The sequence below is a fragment of the Tachyglossus aculeatus genome, chromosome 21 (genome assembly GCF_015852505.1).
Source record: "Tachyglossus aculeatus isolate mTacAcu1 chromosome 21, mTacAcu1.pri, whole genome shotgun sequence".
In the NCBI taxonomy this organism is placed as follows: Eukaryota; Metazoa; Chordata; class Mammalia; order Monotremata; family Tachyglossidae; genus Tachyglossus; species Tachyglossus aculeatus.
Genome location: NC_052086.1, coordinates 16,693,195 through 16,715,027, shown reverse-complemented (window position 1 = coordinate 16,715,027; position 21,833 = coordinate 16,693,195). Strand labels below are relative to the sequence as shown.

General features: G+C 55.0%; 1 protein-coding gene across 2 annotated transcripts in view; it reads right to left on the bottom strand.

Moving 5' to 3' along the window:
• LOC119941990 (mitochondrial import inner membrane translocase subunit TIM16) overlaps positions 1–21,833 on the bottom strand; it is a 161,341-nt gene that overhangs the window by 21,432 nt on the left and 118,076 nt on the right. For both annotated transcript variants that reach the window (XM_038762618.1, XM_038762616.1), the window contains exons 10-23: positions 8,080–8,134; positions 7,574–7,631; positions 7,295–7,440; positions 7,062–7,154; positions 6,316–6,441; positions 4,530–4,659; positions 3,966–4,141; positions 3,446–3,554; positions 1,858–1,944; positions 1,572–1,714; positions 1,349–1,453; positions 1,128–1,213; positions 826–967; positions 508–597 (exon numbers count right to left, since the gene is read on the bottom strand). In XM_038762618.1, coding sequence (XP_038618546.1) covers positions 508–597; positions 826–967; positions 1,128–1,213; positions 1,349–1,453; positions 1,572–1,714; positions 1,858–1,944; positions 3,446–3,554; positions 3,966–4,141; positions 4,530–4,659; positions 6,316–6,441; positions 7,062–7,154; positions 7,295–7,440; positions 7,574–7,631; positions 8,080–8,134 — 1,546 coding nt within the window. The remainder of the gene's footprint in view (positions 1–507; positions 598–825; positions 968–1,127; positions 1,214–1,348; positions 1,454–1,571; positions 1,715–1,857; positions 1,945–3,445; positions 3,555–3,965; positions 4,142–4,529; positions 4,660–6,315; positions 6,442–7,061; positions 7,155–7,294; positions 7,441–7,573; positions 7,632–8,079; positions 8,135–21,833) is intronic.

The window sequence follows — 21,833 nt, the reverse complement described above, 5'->3', positions numbered from 1 at the left end:
TACTTGTACATATCTATTCTATTTATTTTATTTTGTTAGTATGTTTGGTTTTGTTCTCTGTCTCCCCCTTTTAGACTGTGAGCCCACTGTTGGGTAGGGACTGTCTCTATATGTTGCCAACTTGGACTTCCCAAGCACTTGGTACTGTGCTCTGCACACCGTAAGCGCTCAATAAATACGACTGATTGATTGATTGATTGATTGAGGGGCCCCGAGTTGGAGGCAGGTAAGGGGTGCCAGGGTGGGTGAGGGGCACAGGGCTAGGGTAGACAAGAAGCACGGGGCCGGGGTGGATGAGGGGCACGAGGCTAAGGTGAGCGAGGGGCACGGGGTCAGAGGCAGACAAGGGGCAGCAGGATGGACGAGGGGCATAGGGATAGGCCAGGTGAAGGGCATTGCAGGGGACACGGTGATGCCACAGTGAGTGAGGGGCATGGGGTAGGAGGCAGGCAAGGGGCATCGAGCAGGGTGAGGGGCCCAGGGCTGGGGTGGGCAAGGGGCACTTGCCTTGTGGGGGTCAGGAGAGGTGAAGCTGTTGCACTCCAGGAAGAAGGGGGCCTCGGGAAGCAGCTCGTACACAAAGACCCGTGTGTCGCCCTGCGTGGACGGGATAGTCAAGGTGGGCCGGCTCCCGGGTCGGCGGTCCCCAGCCTAGTCCAGCCCAGCCCAGCCCCAACCTAAGTCCGCATCCTAGTGTCATCCAAATCCCCTCTGGCCCCCCCACCCCACCCCCTGCTGCCTTCAGCACCGTTAGAGGCCCGGCTTCTCCTGCTCCCAGTCCTCTCCCCTGGCTCCCCAGTGCCCCAGCCCCGGCCCCCGGCTGACCTTGCCGGTGAGAAGGACGAGACCCGTGTCCGGGTCGTAGCTGGGCAGCAGAGTTGAAGGCGCCACATCGAGGCCCAGGACGGCCAAGGGGCCCCCGGCCAGAGACTCCGTCCCATACAGGAGCAGCTGGCGGCCACTCCGACTGCAACGGGGCGAGGGGCAGAGGGCTGAGACGGGGGAGGGGGTGGGGTTGCGGGGGCGCTCAGAGTGGGTGAGGTTCTGACAAAACGGGCTGGGGGAGGAGGCTTGGGTGATGAGTGTCGGGAAGGAAGGGTCGACGGGAAGCCGGGGTAAGACCTTACCTGTCAAAGCCGGACACCAGCAGGCAGCGGCCACTGCACACCCAGACCACACGAGCACCACGGCCACCCTCTGGGCCAGGGCCCTCCTGTCAGAGAGGACGGTCTAGGAGGCTCCATCCAAAGGGGAAGCCTGGCCTGGCCCTAAGGCAGGGCCTGGGGGAGCAGAGTGGTCCTTTACCCCCCTTCCCCGCCACAGCCCCCTCTGCCTTCTTCGTCCTCACCTGCAGCGGCTCGGGGCCATTCCGGGGATCGTAGATCCGAACCTTCCCATCCTTGCACGCCGTGGCCAGCTGCCGCCCGTCCGGACTCCAGGCCAGGCTGAAGATCTGAGGAGGCCGCACGTGGGCCCAGAGCCTGGATCCCAGTTGGCCCCGGGTTTGGCCACCTCCCCCGCGGGCCGTTACCGGGCCCCCCGGGTCCCCCGGGACCCGTTCCCTTCCCCACCTGGTCGCGGTGGCCTTGCAGCCTCAGCTTCTCGGCCCCGGCCCGCAGGTCCCACAGCCGCACGCTCAGGTCGTAGGAGGAGGAGGCCAGCACGTCGGCCGCCAGAGGATGGAAACGCAGGGAGTAGATCTTCTCCGTGTGCCCTGGGCCAGGCGGGAACAGGAAAGGAGCAGGTGGAGGGGTCCCTGGGCCCTCCTGCCCCTACCTGGTCCTTGCCCCCAGACCAGCCCACAGCCCGGACCTCCACGCTTGCTCTGCCCACCCCGCCCCCAAAGGCCTGGCTCACCCAGAAGCAACGCCTCAGGCTTGGTGAGCACCTCCTGAAGACCCCCGGGGGGCACGCGCCACAGCCGGATCTTGGCATCTTCCCCGGCTGTGGAAAGGTGAGGGTGTCAGCCTGAGTCTGACAGGTGCACCCTGAAATCCCACGCTCCCACTTCTTCCTCATCACCAGCCTCTGTCCCCCACCCTGTAGCCCAGGAGTTGCCTGGGAGCAAGAAGGGGGCACTAAGCAGTAACTAGGGACTATGTATTAGACTGCAAACTCCTCCTTGCTAGACTCTATGCATGTTGAGGGCAGGGATCATTTCTACCAACAAACTCGACTGTACTTGTAGCCCATGAGCCCCTTGAGGGACAGGGTCTGGGCCTGCATATTCTTTCCCGGCGCTTAGTACAAATACTATTAATACTTCTTCTACTACTAGTAATAATTAATTATGGTATCTATTAAGCACATATTTTGCATCAAGCACTGTTCAAAGCACTGTGGTCGATACAGGCCTTGTGCTGCATGGGGCTCACAGTCTAAGAAGAAGGGAGGACGGGTACTGAATCTCCATCTTTTGCAGTTAAGGAAACTGAGGCACAGACAAGTTAAGTGACTTGCCTGTCACACAACAGACAAGCGGCGGAGCTGGGATTAGAACCCAGGTCATCTGTGCTCTTCCCACTACGCTCGGCTGTTTCCCACAAAGCCCTCTTCTAGTGCTAGGATAGACACAGGATAAACAGGTCACACATAGTCTCTGTTCAACATGGGGCTCACAGTTTGCCAAGCACTCAGTACAGTGCTCTGCACACAGAAAGCGCTCAATAAATACCACGGATTGACCGGTCAGACGTATTTGTACGGCACTCTCCAAGGTGGTTAGCACAGCACCCGGCACCGAGTAAGCGTTCAAAGTACCATGGCCTAAATATATGGCTACCCGGGGAACTGGGCTGGGCCAAAGAAGAAATCGATGGGTGGATCCGGGAGAGGGCCAGGAGAAAGCCGACTCTGCTCAGAGGGCAGGCAGAGCCCATCTCCTCCTTTTTTAAAAATGATATTTAATAAGTGCTTACTATGTGTCAAGCACTGTATTAAGCGCTGGGATAGATACAAGCTGATCAGATTGGACACAGTCCCTGTCCCCCATGGGGCCTTACAATCTTAATCCCCATTTTACAGATGAGGTAACTGGGGCTCAGAGAAGCGAAGTGACTTGTTCGAGGTCACACTGAGTTAAGTGGAGGACCAGGGATTAGAACTCAGGTCCTTCTGACTCTGAGGCCCGTGCTCTATCCACAAGGCCACGCCGCTTCTCCCTTACCAAAGAGAAAGCAGCGTGGCTCAATGGAAAGAGCACGGGCTTTGGAGTCAGAGGTCATGGGTTCAAATCCCGGCTCCGCCAACTGTGAGCTGTGTGACTTTGGGCAAGTCACTTAACTTCTCTGGGCCTCAGTTACCTCATCTGTAAAATGGGGATTAAGGCTGTGAGCGCCCCGTGGGACAACCTGGTCACCTTGTAACCTCCCCAGAGCTTAGAACAGTGCTTTGCACATAGTAAGCGCTTAATAAATGCCATTATTATTATTATTATTATTATTACCAACAGCCAGGCGGTGCAGGTCGAAGGGGTCCCAGACGAGGTCGGTGACCGGCACCCCATTCTGCAGGGTGGGTAGCGCCGTGTCGGGGAGTCGTCCCGGCTTCTGCAGCTGAAACCGAGGCCAGGTACTTTACGCCTGACTGTCCCAGATAGTGGGCATCCTGACTGCTTCCCGGGTGCGTTTGTGCCCAGGGCTCTGGGAGCTCCAGGTTGAGGCGGGTGAGTGGGAGAGACTCCACCTCTCCTCCTAGCAAGTGTGGCTGCTTCCCCAGCCCTGCCTCACCCGCTCCCCCCACCCCACCCTGGGGACCACGGCCTAGCTCGCCGTGGCCATCTCAACAGCCACACAATTGATACCAGCTGGGAACCTGGACCTGACCACCTCTGGAAGAAAGGGGTTAGAGGTGAACTCCTCAAAGGCAAGAATCTGGGACCACCCTGCTCCCCCCACCCAACCCTCTTCCCCCGGGATCTGAAGGCGCCACCCACTTGCCCTCTCACCAGCCTGTCCCCGGCCCACCTCTAGGACTGCGATCTGCCCTCCTGTGCTCAGCAGAGGCAGGGCTACCCGCTGGCGGTTGGCACAGAAGCCATCGCTCTCCCCTGGTGTGGTGAGGTTGAGCCCCTTGAGGTTGGTGATGTGGCTGTCGCGGTGTAGCACGGTGCCCTGGGCGTGGCGGAACTTGGAGGTAGGGCCTGGGGGTGGAGGCACGGAGCATTGTGCAGGCCCGGTGCCGAGGTGCCAGGCTTCCCTGCCCACCCGGCCGTGCCCTGGCCGACCCATCTCCCGCCCCATCTGTCCGGACTTTCTTGGGAGGCTGACCTTTCCTCTGACTCCCGTCGCTACCCATCCCACGTGACCAAGTCCCCCATCACCTCTTCTCCAGGAGCGGAGGCCTGGGGACTGATGCCCAGAAAAGAGGGCAGCACCGGCCCAGTGCTGGCTGGGGGCTATTTCCTCCTTACCCCTCTCAGCGGTTCGATCGTGAGCGTCCCCGGGGCTCTGGACTTGTCTCCGGGCCTTCCGGGGCAGAGCTGGGGTCAGGGACGTTCTGCCGGACACTTCCCGGAGGGGCTCACTTACCCAGCAGACTCTGCAGTGACCTTTGGCTGGAACTGGTGCCGAGGCCACTGGTGCTGGAGATCGAGGGGCCCGGGCTGGAGGGTGTAGACGGTGAGGTGAGCGAGCTGGGTGGGGAGGAGAGGCTGCTGCCCTGGGGAGGAGAGGAAGAGGCTCCCAGGTCAATGACCGGGGGAACGACAGGAGGCCTTGTGGCCACCTGCCTTAATCTAATTGTGGCATTTGTTAAGCACCTACTAGGTGCCAGGCACTTTACCAAGCTCTGGATACAAGCAAATCAGGCTGGACACAGACCCGGTCCCACATGGGGCTCACAGTCTTAATTCCTATGTCGCAGATGAGGTAACTGAGGCACAGGGACTTGCTCAAGGTCACTTCTAGGTGGAGCTGGGTCAATCAATCAATCAATCGTATTTATTGAGCGCTTACTGTGTGCAGAGCACTGTACTAAGCGCTTGGAAAGTACAAGCTGGCAACATATAGAGACAGTCCCTACCCAACAGTGGGCTCACAGTCTAGAAGGGGGAGACAGAGAACAAAACCAAACATACTAACAAAATCAAATGAATAGAATAGAATAGTGACTTGCCCAAAGTCACTCAACTGGCAACTGGCCAACCTGTGATTTGAACCCATGCCCTCTGACTCCAAAGCCCGGGCTCTTTCCACTGAGCCACGCTGCTTCTCAATCTATGAGGTAACTGAGCCACAACGACTGGCCCGATCTCACAGCATACAAGTGATGGAGCCGGAATTAAAACTCAGGTCCTCTGATTCCCAGGCTCGTGCTCTTTTCCACTAAGCCAAGCTGCTAGTGCCAGGTTGGTAAGAAAGCAGGGGTACAGCACTAGTGGGGCAAGGGGTTGCGGGGGCTTGGGCTTCAGGTACCAACATGTTATTTATTTATATTCTTTTCTGTCTTCCCCTCTGGACAGTAAACCCATTGTGGGCAGGGAACGCGTCTTCCAACTGTTGCATTTTACTCTCTTAAATGCTTAGTACAGTGCTCACAGTAAATGCTCCATAAATACCACTGGTGGATCGATGTGGGGAGCTGGGGGTCAGAGCGGGAGACGAGTTCACAGGGAGAGGCCCGTGGCTCCCCACTTGTTTGCCTAGATGCAGAGTTCATTCCTGGAGATTGTCCCTAAGGGACAGGTTTCCTGGGAAAATCTGTGGGAAAAATCCCTGAGACTTAACTTGGGCCCTCCCCACATTTTCCGCCACCTGGAGACATGACAACAGGTGTCCGTCCGGGATTGCTCCATAAAGTCTGCCCGGCTCCAGATCCGTCTACAATGCCTTTGGACCCACATAAAAGTAACCTCGCATTGGGCTTGTCTCTCTATGGACAGCTGGGAGATGCCCTGTGAGCCTGGCGCTGGGCCCAAACAGGCAGAGAGGGGAATCGCCCTCTCCCCGACCCCCTGGCCCCAGGGCACCTTGCTCCCGCCCAGGACGGATTCTCTCTCCCCCTGCCCTCTCCTTGACATCTGGGAACCAGGACTGTCCCACCCCCTGCCCTCTCACTGCTGGGACCAGGGCTCTCCCTCCCCTCAACCTCTCTCTGCTACTGAGACCCATGACTCTCCCTTTCCGCTCTCTCCATGCTGGGATCCAGGACTCTCTCTCTCCCTCTTGGCACCAGGAGTCTTCCTCTCCTCACCTTCTCCCTGTTGTTGGGAACAGGGCTTTCCCCTCCCGCTCTCTCCCTGCTGGGATCCAAGACTCTCCTTCCCCTCACCGCTCCCCGCTACGGGGACCAGGACTCTTCGCGAGAATGACTTACGCTGGCTTCTGGATCTCCGGCGGGCACATCTTGAGGCCGGGCCTCGGGGGTGGGAGCCCCCTGGCCTATGGAGGATGTGAAGCTGGCGTGGGCACGTCGGGAGGGGTTCAGGCTCACCCTCTGTACCTGTGAGGAGCCCCCCGAGGCTTGGGGTCATGGGGAGAATTGCTGCTGCCACCCAGACAGACCCCAAGCAGAATCCACCCGGGGGCCTGGGTGGGCAGAGATGAGGGCTAATGGAGGCTGGGGGTGAGGGCGGTTGAGGGGGACAGAGCAATGGAGGGATGGAGAGCTAGAGGGGCAAAGGGAATCAGGGGTGGAGGGACAGGGCCAAGGTGGACGAGGGGGCAGAGGAGGGGCAGGGGCAAAGCTGGCTCTCCCTCCCCAAGCACAGTGATAATAATAATCGTAATGATAACTGTGGTATTTGCTAAGCACTTACTATGTGCCAGGCACTGTACTAAAAGCTGGGGTGGACACAAGCAGATCGGGTTGGACAGTCTCTGTCCCACATGGGGCTCACAGTCTCAATCCCCATTTTACAGATGAGGCACAGAGAAGTGAAGTGACTTGCCCAGGGGCAAACAGCAGACAAGTGGTGGACCCAGGATTAGAACCTGTGACCTTCGGACTCCTAGGCCCAAGCTCTATCCATCTCTAGGTCCCAGGGAGACAGAGGAGCCGCGCAGTGGGGACAAAGGACGGGCCGGTTTCCTGTGCTCAGTAGTCCTGCCTCTGCCGCTCACCTGCTTGTTGTCTCCAGCCCACCAGCTCTGCCCGATGGTGGCTGGCACACAGCCTGCGGCATCGGGGAAAAGATCCTCGTGGAACTCCACCGTCTGGCGGGACAGAGAGGTAGACAGGGCTCTCTGCCTCCTGTACCGTTCCTCAACCCCCCCAAAATCTCCCTCCCTTCACCCTCTCCCTGCCGCTGGGACCGGGACTCTCCGTCCCCCCTGCCCTGGCCCGCCAGACCCACCTTGCGGGGCACGCAGTAGCTGATGGGTACGATGGCACTCTCGCTGAGCTGGAGGAGACGCAGCACCTCACAGGCCAGGACGTCCAGGGCCCTGCGGGGCACCAGGGCCGCCCCCCGGGTTCTGGTCTCCAGGACACACTGATTCACTGGCAAAGAGGCAGGAGCACCAGGTGGGGCCCAGTGGCGGCGAGAAGGAGTTGGGGAGGACAAGGGCGAGGGACCCAGGGCCAGCAGGGAAGGTCAGGGGGCAGAGAGACTTGAACCCAAAGAGGAACTTACCCAGGCTGAGGCTGGGCTGCGTCAGAAACACTTCGTAGCAGTACAGGAGATTCTCTCCCTGTAAGAGACCCACCGCTCAGCCCCGACTCTGAGCTCAAGGCATCCTCCCTAGGCTGAAGGGGCATAGGGCCGGAAACGCCCCTTCCCCATGGCTGGAGCGGCCGGGAGACAGCCGTGGTCAGTCAATCGTATTTATTGAGCACTTACTATGTGCAGAGCACCGTACTGATTGGGAGAGTACGATATAACAATATGACAGACACATTCCCTGCCCACAACAAGCTTACAGTCTAGAGAGGGAGAGCTGAGATCCAGCAGGAAGGGAGACTCCAGTAGGCCCCCTCGCCTCCTGCTCTAGATGGCTCTGGCTGACCCAGGCAGGCTCAGGATGGAGTCCGGAAGGGAAGGGGTGCTTGGAGACCGGCAATGTCGATGAGTTTCACACACCGCCTGGGGTGGGAGCAGCCTGCCCCCACTCCAGCCCTCCAACCACCCTCCCCACTCACCTTTCCAGCTAGAACCAGGAGTCCTGAGTCCGGGTCCTGCAGTGGGATCAGCGACCTGGGAACAAAAGAAGCCCGGTTAGCTGATGGCCATTACCCAGGCTGTCCCCTATGCCCCCTGACTGCCCTCAGAGCCAATTCTGGACCCTATGGGCCACCCCTCCAGAAGGGAGAAGAGGGCCTGAATTGGCTCTGGGAGTGGCCCGGCCCAACCCCTGCTCCCCAGTGCCTCCCAGTGCTCTCAGGACTGGCTGGAAGCTAGTCATCATCACTAACGGTATTTATTGAGCCCTTACTGTGTGCAAAGCACTGTATGAAGCACTTGGGAGAGTACGATACAACAGAGTTGGTAGACACATTCCCTGCCCATAATGAGCTTACAGTCTAGCGGGGGAGAAGGGGAGAAATAACTTAAGTTTTTTTTTTAAAATGGCATTTATTAAGCGCTTACTATGTGCAAAGCACTGTTCTAAGCGCTGGGGAGGCCACAAGGTGATCAGGTTGTCCCATGGGGGGCTCACAGTCTTAATCCCCATTTTACAGATGAGGTAACTGAGGCACAGAGAAGTGAAGTGACTTGCCCAAAGTCACACAGCTGACAGTTGCGGGAGCTGGGATCTGAACCCATGACCTCTGACTCCAAAGCCCGTGCTCTTTCCACTGAGCCATGCTGCTTCTCAGGTTGAGGGCTGGAAGATAGTCCCCCACAGAAGTAATAATAACAATAATGATGGCATTTATTAAGCGCTTACTATGTGCAAAGCACTGTTCTAAGTGCTGGGGAGGTTACAAGGTGATCAAGTTGTCCCAAAGGGGCCTCACAGTCTTAATCCTCATTTTACAGATGAGGTAACTGAGGCACAGAGAAGTGAAGTGACTTGCCCAAAATCACACAGCTGACAATTGGCAGAGTCTGGATTTGAACCCATGACCTCTGACTCCAAAGCCCGTGCTCTTTCAACTGAGCCACCCTGCTTCTCTTAGCAGCTTTGTACTACAAAGTAGCTTTGTAGGCTGGGGAATGGAGGGTAGTGCTGTCAGTCAGAGCCTTGGGAAAGAGAATATGCTGCTTCTGAGAGAGGTGACCCTGCTCCCTTGCAGACTGCTCCATTCAATCAATCAATCAATCAATCAATTAGAGAAGCAGCGTGGCTCAGTGGAGAAGAGCACGGGCTTTGGAGACAGAGGTCATGAGTTCAAACCCCGGCTCCGCCAATTGTCCGCTGTGTGACTTTGAGCAAGTCACTTAACTTCTCTGTGCCTCAGTTACCTCATCTGTAAAATGGGGATTGAGACTGTGAGCCCCATGTGGGACAACCTGATCACCTTGTAACCTCCCCAGTGCTTAGAACAGTGCTTTGCACATAGTAAGCGCTTAATAAATGCCATCATTATTAATCAGCCAGTCGTATATTCTGCACAGTATAGCTACTAAACACTTGAGAGAGTATAATACAGGTATTTTATTCCCCACTGTTACAAATAATAATAATTATGGTATTTGTTAAGCACTTACTATGCAGAACACTGTTCTAAGCACTGGGGTAGATACAAGATAATCAGCTTATCCCACGTGGGTCTCACAGTCTTAATCCCCATTTTACCGATGAAGTAACTGAGGCAACTAAGACACAGGAAAATTAAGTGACTTCCCCAAAGTCTTGCAGCAGGCATGGGGCAGAGCCGCTATTAGAATCAGTGGTGAATCAGATGGAGAACCAGTGAAAGGGACAGAGAAGGAGCAACCAGACAAGTAGGAGCAGAACCAGGAGAGAACTGGGCCAGTAAAACCAAGGTTAGATAGTATTTCCGGGAGAAGAGAGTGATCCTTAGTGTCAGAGGCAGCCAGGAGGTCAAGGAGGAATTGGATGGAGACGAGGCCTTTAGATTTGGCAAGAAGGTCACCGGTGACCTTGGAGACGGCATTCTCAGTGGAATGAAGGGGCAGAAGCCAGACTGTAGAAGGCCAAGAAGCGAGTTGGAGGAGAGGAAGTGGAGGCAGCAGGTTTCTGGGATCTTCTGGAGGCGTTTGGCCCGAGATCCAGGCAGGGAGCCAGAGAGATGGCTGGAGGAGTTATGAGGTCCAGACAAAGCTTTCTAGGATGGGGGAGATTGGAGCAAGGTTGAAGGCCAAGGAGAAGCAGCAATGAGACAGCGAGTGGTTGAAGATGGTGGGCAGGGTGGGAAGCGGGGTGGGAGGCAGGGAGACAGACAGATGCCCTCACTGTGCCAGGAGAACCTGGAAAAACTCAGCAGGCTGAGCGGGCCAGAGAGCCTTCGGCACCCTGGGTCCTCTCGCCTGGGCTGGCCCTGCATGCCCCCAAAGTGCCCCTGGGGAGCCCTGCCCACAGTGCTGATAGGTTCTCCCCAGGACACGGGTACACATCCGTGCTCATAATAATAAATAATAATGGTACTTGTTAAGCGTGTTCTATGTGTCAAGCACTGTTCTAACTGCTGGGGTAGATACAAGTTAAGTTGGACACAGTCCCTATCCCACATAGGGCTCACGCTTTTAATCCCCATTTTACAGATGAGGTAACTGAGGCCCAGAGAAGTAAAGTGACTTGCCCACCATCACACAGCAGACATGCGGCAGAGCCAGGATTAGAACCCAGGTCCTTCTGCTTCCCAGGTCAGGGCTCACAGTGCACAAAGTCGCGCTGCTTCTTCTCATGGTGCTGTTGTTCAGCCTTGGGGATGGGTGGAAAATCCCCCCGAAAAAGTCCCTCCGCGGGGCAGAAGGAGCTTGGGATTTTCCCGCTTCCCTCCCTCCCCCCACCCCACCCCAACCTCCCACGGGCACTCCTGGCACAGGGTGCTCCGACCCTGGGCCCGCCCCTACCCTGGCTCTGAGAGTGGCAGCTGGGACACACTGATAGGCCCTGATTTACAACTTCCCTGGTCCCCCCCCTAGTCTCTCCCACAGCCCTCTGACCCTGGGAAAGCCATTGCCTCGGGTCTGGATTGGTGGCTTTCCCTAGGGACACTCCCTGTGAAGGCACCCCTGGGCCCTACCTGCCGTGGGAAGTGCTTCCCTGCGGGCCTCCCAGAGCTTCTCTTGTCAGGGGCTCCGGGAGTGCTGGATGGATGGCCCTGTCCCCCACCCCCAAACACTGCCCACTTTCCTGCCTCCCGGCTTCACCTGCTCCCCCGGAGAGCCTCTACAGGTAATTTCAGTGCACGGAAGCTGCCTTAGGAAGCACCCCCTTGCCCTTTGGTGGGGATGGTAATGGTGGCAGGGTGGCCAAGGGTGTGTGATACTTGCACCTTCCCTCCCTGGCCTGGTGAGAGGCCAGGGGAGGAAAGAAGAGGGCAGAGGAAGGGAGGAGTGGGCAAGGGAGAGCAGGAGAGGGCAGAGGAGGGCAGGGGAGAGCGGGGGAGGACAGTGAAGAGTGCAGGAGAGCTTGGGAGATCAGAGAGAGCAGGGAAAGGTGGGAGAGAGCAGAAGGTAGGGGAGAGCAGGACAAGATAGTGAAAGCCAGGGGAAGACTCAGGAGGGCAGAGGAAGGCCGGGGAGGGCTGGGAGGGAAGTGCCTGGACACTTGGGTTCCACTGCCCCCAGCTCACCCCAACAGCCGGTCCTTGGACTCGGCCCCAGACCCCTCCCTGCATCTGCGTTTCTCAGCCCATGTCACAGGGGCTTCATCGCTGCCCGCTCCTGCCCGCCAGCTGGCTGACCACCCTGGCCGGGCATGAGAGGTGGGGCTGCAGTGCTGTCTGCACAGCACTGTAGTAAGCGCTTGGGAGATTACAATATAACAATAAACAGACACGTTCCCTGCTCACAGCGAGCTTACAGTCTAGAGGCCCTTGAGGGAGTGGTTCCCAATAGGCCATGCCATGCTGACTGGCCCAAGAAGTGAACCATCCAGTTCTGCCAAAGAACTGACCAGTAGCACCAAAGCCCACCTCAGCCTCTGCTGCTACCAAGATTTTGGCCTAAAGTTCTGGACCCTGTGGCCCACCCACAGAAACAACCCCTCCATCTCTCTCTCTCTCTCTCTCTCTCTCTCTCCTCCTTTCTGCATTTCATTCATTCATTCAATCATATTTATTGAGTTATTACTGTGTGCAGAGCACTGTAATAATAATGATGGCATTTATTAAGTGCTTACTATGTGCCAATCACTGTTCTAAGCACTGGGGAGGTTACAACGTGATCAGGTTGTCCCACGTGGGGCTCGCAGTCTTCATCCCCATTTTCCCGATGAGGGAACTGAGGCATAGAGAAGTGACTTGCCCAAAGTCACACAGCTGATAAGTGGCGGAGCTGGGATTTGAACCCATGACCTCTGACTCCAAAGCCTGTGCTCTTTCCACTGAGCCCGCTGTACTAAGTGCGTGGAAAGTACAACACAGCAGTAAAGAGAGACAATAAAGAAAGAGGCATTTAGCTGCCTCTCTCTAGGAAAGGTAAGGGCTGCGGTTTCTCGGTTCAATGATTCATTCATTCCATCATATTTATTGAGCGCTTACTGTGTGCACAGCACTGTACTAAGCATTTGGGAGAGTACAGTACAACAATAAAAAGACACATTCCCTGCCCACAATGAGCTTACAGTCTAGAGGTGGGGAGGTAGAGATCAATACAAAATGAATAAATTACAGATATGTTCAGAAGTGCTGTGGGGTTGGGGGGGTGGGGAGAAGGAGGAAGTCAGGGAGATGCAGAAGGGAGTGGGAGAAGAGGAAAAGAAGGGCTTAATCTGGGAAGGCCTCTTGGAGGACGTGCGCCTTAATAATGCTTTGAACCGGGGGAGAGTAATTGTCTGTTAGATTTGAGGAGGGAGGGGGTTCCAGTCCCGAAGCAGGACATGGGTGAGCGGTTGGCAGCAAGATAGGTGAGATGGAGGCACAGTGAGGAGGCTGGCATTCAAGGAGCAAAGTTTGTGGGATCTCACCCCGCCTTGAAAGGTCAAGCGAATGGAAACAAGGGGGCTTACAGAGGTGGGGCAGGGTGGGCAGGGGTAGGTAGGAAGAGAAGCAGTAGACAATTCCTCCGGTTGCTGGCTGGCCAAACCAGCTCAGCTGATTCCCCAGAAGCTCTGGTTGGGCCTGAGCGACAACTGGCCTGCACCCCTGAACCCCAGGACAGCCTGAGTGTCTTTGGGGCTATTGATGATGGAGGTCTGGGGGCGGAGTGGCACTGGGGACTCACATCAGTACCCCACTTCTCAAGAACCTCCAATGGCCTAATAATAATAATAATAATTATAATGATGGCATTTATTAAGCGCTTACTATGTGCAAAGCACTGTTCTAAGCGCTGGGGAGGTTACAAGGTGATCAGGTTGTCCCACGGGGGGCTCACAGTCTTCATCCCCATTTTACAGTTGAGGGAACTGAGGCCCAGAGAAGTGAAGTGACTTGCCCAAAGTCACACAGCTGACAAGTGGCGGAGCCGGGATTTGAACCCATGACCTCTGACTCCAAAGCCCGGGCTCTTTCCACTGAGCCACGCTGCTTCTAGCTAGTAGCTAGAGCGCAGGCCTTCGAGTCAGAAGGACCTGGGCTCTAATCCCAGCTCCACCACCTGTGACCTTGAGCAAGTAGCTTCACTTCTCTCTGCCTCAGTTCCCTCACCTATGAAATGGGGATTAAGACTGTGAGGACCATGTGGGACAGAGACTGTGCCCACTCTGATTCGCTCATATCTATCCCAGCACTTAGAACAGTGCATGACACATAGTAAGCGTTTAACAAGCACCATTATTATTATTACTATCACGGGTCTCTTGGAACAACCCCCAGTCCAGCCAGCTCTCCTCCTCCATCATCATCATTATCAATCGTATTTATTGAGCGCTTACTATGTGCAGAGCACTGTACTAAGCGCTTGGGAAGTACAAATTGGCAACATATAGAGACAGTCCCTACCCAACAGTGGGCTCACAGTCTAAAAGGGGGAGACAGAGAATAAAAACCAAACATACTAACAAAATAAAATAAATAGGATAGATATGTACAAGTAAAATAAATAAATAAATAGGGTAATAAATATGTACAAACATATATACATATATACAGGTGCTGTGGGGAAGGGAAGGAGGTAAGATGGGGGGGATGGAGAGGGGGAGAGGAAGGAAGGGGCTCAGAAGGCCAAGCCGGAGGCAGTGCTGTAAGCCGGACGGGGTGACGGGCACTGCCCCACCCCAGTGCCCTTAGTGCTGACCAGTCCTGCCGGCCACTAGCTCCAGCTCCCCATTCTGCTCCCGCCTCACCCGTGGTAGGTCTGCCCTGGGCGGTTGAGCCAGACGGCCAGATTTGGGCACTGGGAGAGGAGGGAAGGCGGAGGAGGCGGGCATCGGGGCGGCGGGTGGCCCAGCCCCAGTCTCTGGGTTTCGACGAGTTCACCCAGTGCATTAACTGTGAGTAACCCGGGCCCATAATTACCCCTGACTCTGCCAGTGTTTGCACTGGAACAGGCTCCTCCCTGCTTCCTGCCCTAAATTACCACCTGCTATGGCTGGAAAAGAGTTAACTGGCAGCCGAGGGTACCCACCCAGTCAACAGCAGCATTTCTAAGACCGCACACCTACACAAATACTACTTGCGGACGCACAGACACACGCACCCAGGCTATGCCCTCGGTCCCACCTCACCCCTTCCTTCCCTCCTCCTCCCTCCCTCTCTCCCCAGACTGGAACCATTTCTGCCTGGTGACCTATACATAGCACCCTGAGAAATGTGAGTTGGTGGCAAACAGAACATTTCCAATCAAACTATCAATAGATGGCTGAGGGCTGCTTCCCAAACTCTCACCGTATCTGTAATTTATTCATATCTGTACTATATTTATATTAATTTCTGTCTTCCCCCTAACTGGAAATATTTCTGTTTATGACACAGAGAAGCAGCATGGCTCAGTGGAAAGAGCCTGCACTTGGGAGTCAGAGGTCATGGATTCTAATCCCGGCTCTGCCACTTGTCAGCTGTGTGACTTTGGGCAAGTCACTTCACTTCTATGTGCCTCAGTTACCTCATCTGTAAAATGGGGATTAAGACTGTGAGCCCCATGTGGGACAACCTGCTTACCTTGTATCCCCCCCAGTGCTTAGAACAGTGCTTGGCACATAGTAAGCGCTTAACAAATGCCATTATTATAATAATAATTATTATTATGTCATATTATACTCTCCCAAGTGCTTAGTACAAGTGCTCTGCACACAGTAAGTGGTCAATAAGTACAACTGAATAAAGCCCATGGCCCTAGTTTCATCTGAAAGTAGACCAAAACCCTCTTTTGGCCCGCTCCAATTGGTGGTGAAGTGGATGGGTAATTCTTGGTCAAAATGCCTCACCATAGTTCAAGGGTAGCATGGGGTGGGGACAGCAATTCTGGGAGCTACAGACACTCATTTCATGTCCTAGTTGTCTTCGTGGTTAATTGGAAACCTCTCAGTTGAAGACCGACCCCTCTGCCCTGAGTACAGTTGGTAACCTTCTTGAGGGAGGGGATGGGCTGGACTTCTCTCCCACAGGTCTTTGTGCACAGATTCCAGTAATAATAATAACACTAATAGCAGGATATGTTAAGTGCTTATTATGTGCCAGGCATTGTACTAAGCACTGGGGTGGATACAAGCAAATTGGATTGGACACAGTCCCTGTCTCATGTGGGGCTCACAGTGTCAATCCCCATTTTACAGATGAGGTAACTGAGGCCTACAGAGTGGCTACCAATCAACCAACGCATCAGGCAGAAACTCCTCACCCTGGGCTTCAAGGCTGTCCATCCCCTTGCCCCCTGCTACCTCACCTCCCTTCTCTCCTTCTCCAGCCCAGCCCGCACCCTCCGCTCCTTTGCCGCTAATCTCCTCACTGTGCCTCGTTCTCACCTGTCCCGCCGTCAACCCTCCTACCACATCATCCCCCTGGCTCGGAATGCCCTCTCTCTGCCCATCCGCCAAGCTAGCTCTCTTCCTCCCTTCAAGGCCCTACTGAGAGCTCACCTCCTCCAGGAGGCCTTCCCAGACTGAGCCCCCTCCTTCCTCTCCCCCTCCTCCCACTCTCTATCCCCCCCACCTTACCTCCTTCCCTTCCCCACAGCACCTGTATATATGTTTGTACGTATTTATTACCCTATTTATTTTACTTGTACATATTTATTCTATTTATTTTATTCTGTTAATATGCTTTGTTTTGTTCTCTGCCTCCCCCTTCTAGACTGTGAGCCCACTGTTGGGTAGGGACCGTCTCTATATGTTGCCAAATTGTACCTCCCAAGTGCTTAGTACAGTGCTCTGCACAGAGTAAGCGCTCAATAAATACGATTGAATGAACGAATGAATGAATGAAGTGATTTGCCCAAGGTCCCACAGCAGACAAGTGGTGGAGTCAAGATTAGAACCTTAGGTCCTTCTGATTCCCAGGCCTGTTCTGTACCCACTGGGCCATGCTGCTTCTCTAGTGCTCTGAACGAAACCGACAAATGCCAGGGACAGTTTGCTGGATGGAAAGAGCTGCGCTCTTCAGGCCCAGATCTGGACCTTGGCTTCTAGAGAACCCCGGAAGGGTCCCCACGGCCTACGTTAATAATAATAATAATAATAATAATGATGGCATTTGCTAAGCGCTTACTATGTGCAAAGCACTTTTCTAAGCGCTGGGGAGGATACAAGGTGATCAGGTTGTCCCACGAGGGACTCACAGTCTTCATCCCCATTTTACAGATGAGGGAACTGAGGCCCAGAGAAGTGAAGTGACTTGCCCAAGGCCACACAGCAGACATGTGGCGGAGCCGGGATTCGAACCCATGACCTCTGACTCCAAAGCCCGGGCTCTTTCCGCTGAGCCACGCTGCTAGCCATAGGCAGGGCAGGGAGCCTTCTCTGGTTTGGCGTAGTCATCTCCCTTTCAGCCTTCAAACGATGCTCAGAGCCCCTACCCATGACCCGTTTTTTTATGGTATTTGTAAAGCACTTACTATGTGCCCAGCACCGTACTAAGTGCTGGGGTAGATACGAGATAATCAGGTTGTAATAATAATAATAATGGCATTTATTAAGCGCTTACTATGTGCAAAGCACTGTTCTAAGCGCTGGGGGAGATATAAGGTGATCAGATTGTCCCACGGGGGGCTCGCAGTCTTCATCCCCATTTTACAGATGAGGGAACTGAGGCCCAGAGAAGTGAAGTGACTTGCCCAAAGACACACAGCTGACAAGTGGCGGAGCCGGGATTTGAACCCAGGACCTCTGACTCCAAAGCCCGGGCTCTTTCCATTGAGCCACGCTGCACAACAATAATAATAACAATGATGATTCATTCAATAGTATTTACTGATCGCTTACTGTGTGCAGAGCACTGTACTAAGCGCTTGGATGATGGTATTTGTTAAGTACTTACTATCTGTCAGGCACTGTACTAAGCGCTGGGGTAGATATAAGACCATCAGGTTGGACACAGTCCCTGTCCTACGTGGGGCTCACAGTCTTCACCCCCAGTTTACAGATAAGGAAACTGAGACACAGAGAAGCGAAGCTACTTGCCCGAAGTCACACAACAGACAAGTGGCGGTGCCAGGATTAGAACCCAGGTCCTCTGACTCCCAGGCCCGGTGGCTCCCTTCAACAGGTACAAGCCCCTGGGAAGCAGGATCAAGTCACGGCGGACAGAAGGAACAGGCCGGCCCGTCTCCTGGGCTCCCAGTCCAAGAGACCATTCAATCATTCATTCATTCCTTCAATCGTATTTATTGAGCGCTTACTGTGTGCAGAGCACTGGACTAAGCGCTTGGGAAGGACAAGTTGGCAACATATAGAGACGGTCGCTACCCGACAGTGGGCTCACAGTCTAGAACGGGGAGACAGACAACGAAACAAAACATATTAACAAAATAAAATAAATAGAATAAATATGTACAAATAAAATAGAGTAATAAATACGTACAAACATATATACATATATACAGGTGCTGTGGGGAGGGGAAGGAGGTAAGGCGGGGGGATAGGGAGGGGTAGAAGGGGGAGAGGAAGGAGGGGGTTCAGTCTGGGAAGGCCTCCTGGAGGAGGTGAGCTCTCAGTAGGGCTTTGAAGGGAGGAAGAGAGCTAGCTTGGCGGATGTGCGGAGGGAGGGCATTCCAGGCCAAGGGGATGACGTGGGCCGGGGGTCGATGGCGGGACAGGCGAGAACGAGGCCTGGTGAGGAGATTAGCCGCAGAGGAGCGGAGGGTGCGGGCTGGGCTGGAGAAAGAGAGAAGGGAGGTGAGGTAGGAGGGGGCGAGGGGATGGACAGCCTTGAAGCCGAGGGTGAGGAGCTTTTGCCTGATGCATAGGTTGATTGGTAGCCACTGGAGATTTTTGAGGAAAAAAAATTTTTGAGGGAGACCAGCACCCTGAGCACCCTAACTGTTGCAGGGGAGCAGCCGGGCTCCCCCGCGGCCCCTCCAAAGCAGCTGCCCCCAAGTCGGCCCACCGGCCGGCCCGGTGCCTCTGCTGGTAGGCTGACTCAGGGACCAGTGGGTGTGAGGGCAGGAAGCCACGGCAGGCACACGTCTCCTCAGACAGGTCGGGCCAGTCGGTTTCCCGCACAGGTGGGAGTGCCCGGGGAGTTCTGCCAGGAGGCGGCATGTCCACCCGAGCCCTGGCAAGCATCCCGGCCACGGCCTGGAAATGGGGTCAGGGCACCTGCTCCGAGGATGGAGCAAACAGCCTCGGGTATCGGCCCGCCCCGGCTCCTCTGGACCGGGCAGAGAGAATTCGGAAGCCGGGTCAGCTCTGGTCACCTGACGGGCTGGGCCTGCAAAGAGGGAAAAGGGGACCGGCCCAGGAATTTCTAAAGCCAGGGAACTGCTCCGTCCTTACAACTCCTCCCAAAGGGAAAGCTGCTCTGCATACGACATCATTCGTGCAGTGTGGCCTAAAGAGCCCAGGCCTGGGACTCAGAAGGCCTGGGTTCTAATCCCAGCTCTGCTACCTGTCTGCTGTGTGACCTTGGGCATGTCACTTCTCTACTCTGGTCCTCAGTGACTTCACCTGTAAAATGAGGAATTCAGTACCTGATCTCCCTCCTACTTAAACTGGGATCCCTGTGTGGGACAGGGACTGGGTCCGACCTGATAAACTGGTACCTACCCAATGTTCATTAGAATAATGCTTGACTCATAGTAAGTGCTTAACAAACACCATGCTACTACTACTACTAATTATTATTATCATCCACTGGAGCCCAGACAATCACAGGGGATGGGCAGATTAGCCAGGACGGGGGGGAAAACCACCCCAGGGAGCCAGAAGGCAACCCATTTGAGCCACCTGAAGGAAAACGATGGGGGAAGTGGTGGGGGGGTGGGGGGAAGCAGAGTCCTTGCCTGGCTCCCAGTGGAGAAGGAGGCTGGAAGCTAGGGGCTGCCAGGGAGGTTACAGGCTGGCAAGGTGGTCTACCTGGGTAGGATCTGGGCAGAGGGGGCCCACGGAAGAGCGATTACGCAAAGAAGAACAAGGAATTTGAGGATGGTGCTGAATTAGGAATAGGAATCGGATCGGGACTAGGTTGGGCATTCCCAGATTGAGGCTACGGCCCTGTTAGCCAACCGCTGTTGCTGTAGAAACCTCACAGGAAAAACTGGCTATCTGCTTACGAACAGAGACTGTGCCTGTGTGATCTGGGGGGATCTGTGTGGGGGCAGTGAGCACGGGGCATTCCTCCCACCCTCAGAAGCCACTCACTCCTAGGGTACGGGACTGGCTAGCCGAATGCTTCTGGGCTTTTCTTGGGACATGAGGTGGGCGGGGGGAGGAGGGGGTCCCACCTCTAAGAGTCCAACAGTGGTGATGGTAAACTACTGGGACAATCTTGGGAAGCTCTTTGACTGGAATTGTGTCTATCAACTCTGTTGTACTGTTGTTGTACTGTACCGTAATTTCCCAAGCACTTAGTTCAGTGCTCTTCCCACAGGAAGTGCTCAGTAAATATCACCGATTGATTGATGGATGCACCAGGAAAGTAAGGAAACTTGGACCCTGCCCAGGTTCCAGTCTTAAAGGCGATGGGAAGAGGTAGAACAGGGGAACCCCAGAACCCCAACAGTCGGAGTGGTGAGCTGTCAGACTGGGCATCCCCTCTCCCAGGCCCACCAGGCAGAGATCTCTTTCATTCATTCAATCATATTTATCGAGCATTTAATGTGAGTAGAGCACTGTACTAAGCGCTTGGGAGAGTACGATATAACAATAAACAGACACGTTCCCTGCCCACTACAAGCTTACAGTCTACAGGGGGAGACAGCTATTAATTCACAGAAATAAACTACAGATATGTACGTAAGTGCTGTGGGGCTGTGAGGGGGGATGAAGAAAGGGAGCAAGTCACAGTGACGCAGAAGGGAGTGGAAGAGGTGGAAAGGGGGTTAAGTCAGGGAAGGCCTCTTGGAGGAGATAATCTCTCTCCCAAAGGGCTGGGGAGGGCCTCCCAGGAGTGTGGCATGACCACAGCACAGCATAGCACCTCTGTCCCTTGGGTAAGAGATCCAGGGGCAACCCCCCATAATCCTGGACTCTGAATACTGACAGTAGCTGGAGGGCCCTGAGGGAGTGACCCTGGGGGGAAGGGGAAGTAAGTAGGCAGGAAGACTGTGTGGGTGGAAGAGTGGTAGCCCAGAGGCAGGAGAAGGGCTACAGTGCCAAGAGAACTTCAGACCCAAAGAGGAGGGAGAACTGGCAAGTGTTGACTTATCAGGACGGGGGCTTCCACCAATCCTGGGGTTTCCTATGAGAACCAGGCTGGGTCCAAGCACTGACCTCCCTGAGACACCTGCAGAAAAAGCACCACACTGTGAGGGGAAAGGCGGGGAGGGCGTGGAGCTGGGATGGTTGGAGGGAGGTGAGGGTGTGCGCTGGGAAATGCCAGGGGAGTTGGGGGGGATGGTTGCAGTGGGGGTTGGGAAATGGGCTGCAGGAGAGGAACAGGAGATCAGGAGTGCAAAGTGGGACTGTCAGAAAGCAGGTCGCAGGGGTGGAGAGGGACATCGAGATACAAAAAGGGAGGAACCAAAAGGACAGATGGAAGGATACCAAGATGGTGAAACCAAGATTCATCCTCTTCCTCTTCCCTGCTCCTTCTGACACACACAGGGGTCTCAGAAGGAGCCCCCCACAAAGGTCACAGAAGGAGCTCCTCAGGGGGGCCCACCAGTCCCTAATCCAGGGCCAGAGAAGGAGACGTGTGGCCTAGTGGAAAGAGCCCAGGCCTGGGAGCCAGAAGGACATGGGTTCTAATCCCGGCCCCACCACCTGTCTGCCGTGTGACCTCGGGCCAGTCACTTCACTTCTCTGGGCCTCAGTTGCCTCATCTGTAAAATGGAGATTAAGACTGTGAGCCCCATGTGGGACAAGGACTGTGTCCAACTTGATTAGCTTGTATCTACCCCTGTGCTCAGTACAGAGCCAAGCACATAGTGAACACTCAACAAATTCCATAAAAAAGGGGCCCTTCCTCAGGAACTATGATCAAAGCCCTAAGCCATCATCAACTGATGGGGCCCTTCCCCAATCCGCTGACTCAATAAATACGATCGAATGAATGAATAAATGACCCCTCAACCACCAAGAGGAAGATCATGGAGGTAATTTCTGCGACTGAGGGGACGCAAGATTGTCCTAGCTACAGGCTCCCTGAAAGATTAGATGGTTCTGGGCCTGTCCTCCTCTCCATACCCCAGCCCCTTGCATTCTTCTGATCACGGAGAAACAGTGCCAGTAATCTTTGGGGACCAGACATCCCAACTGAGACAGGACAGTCCTGAAATTTGGGGG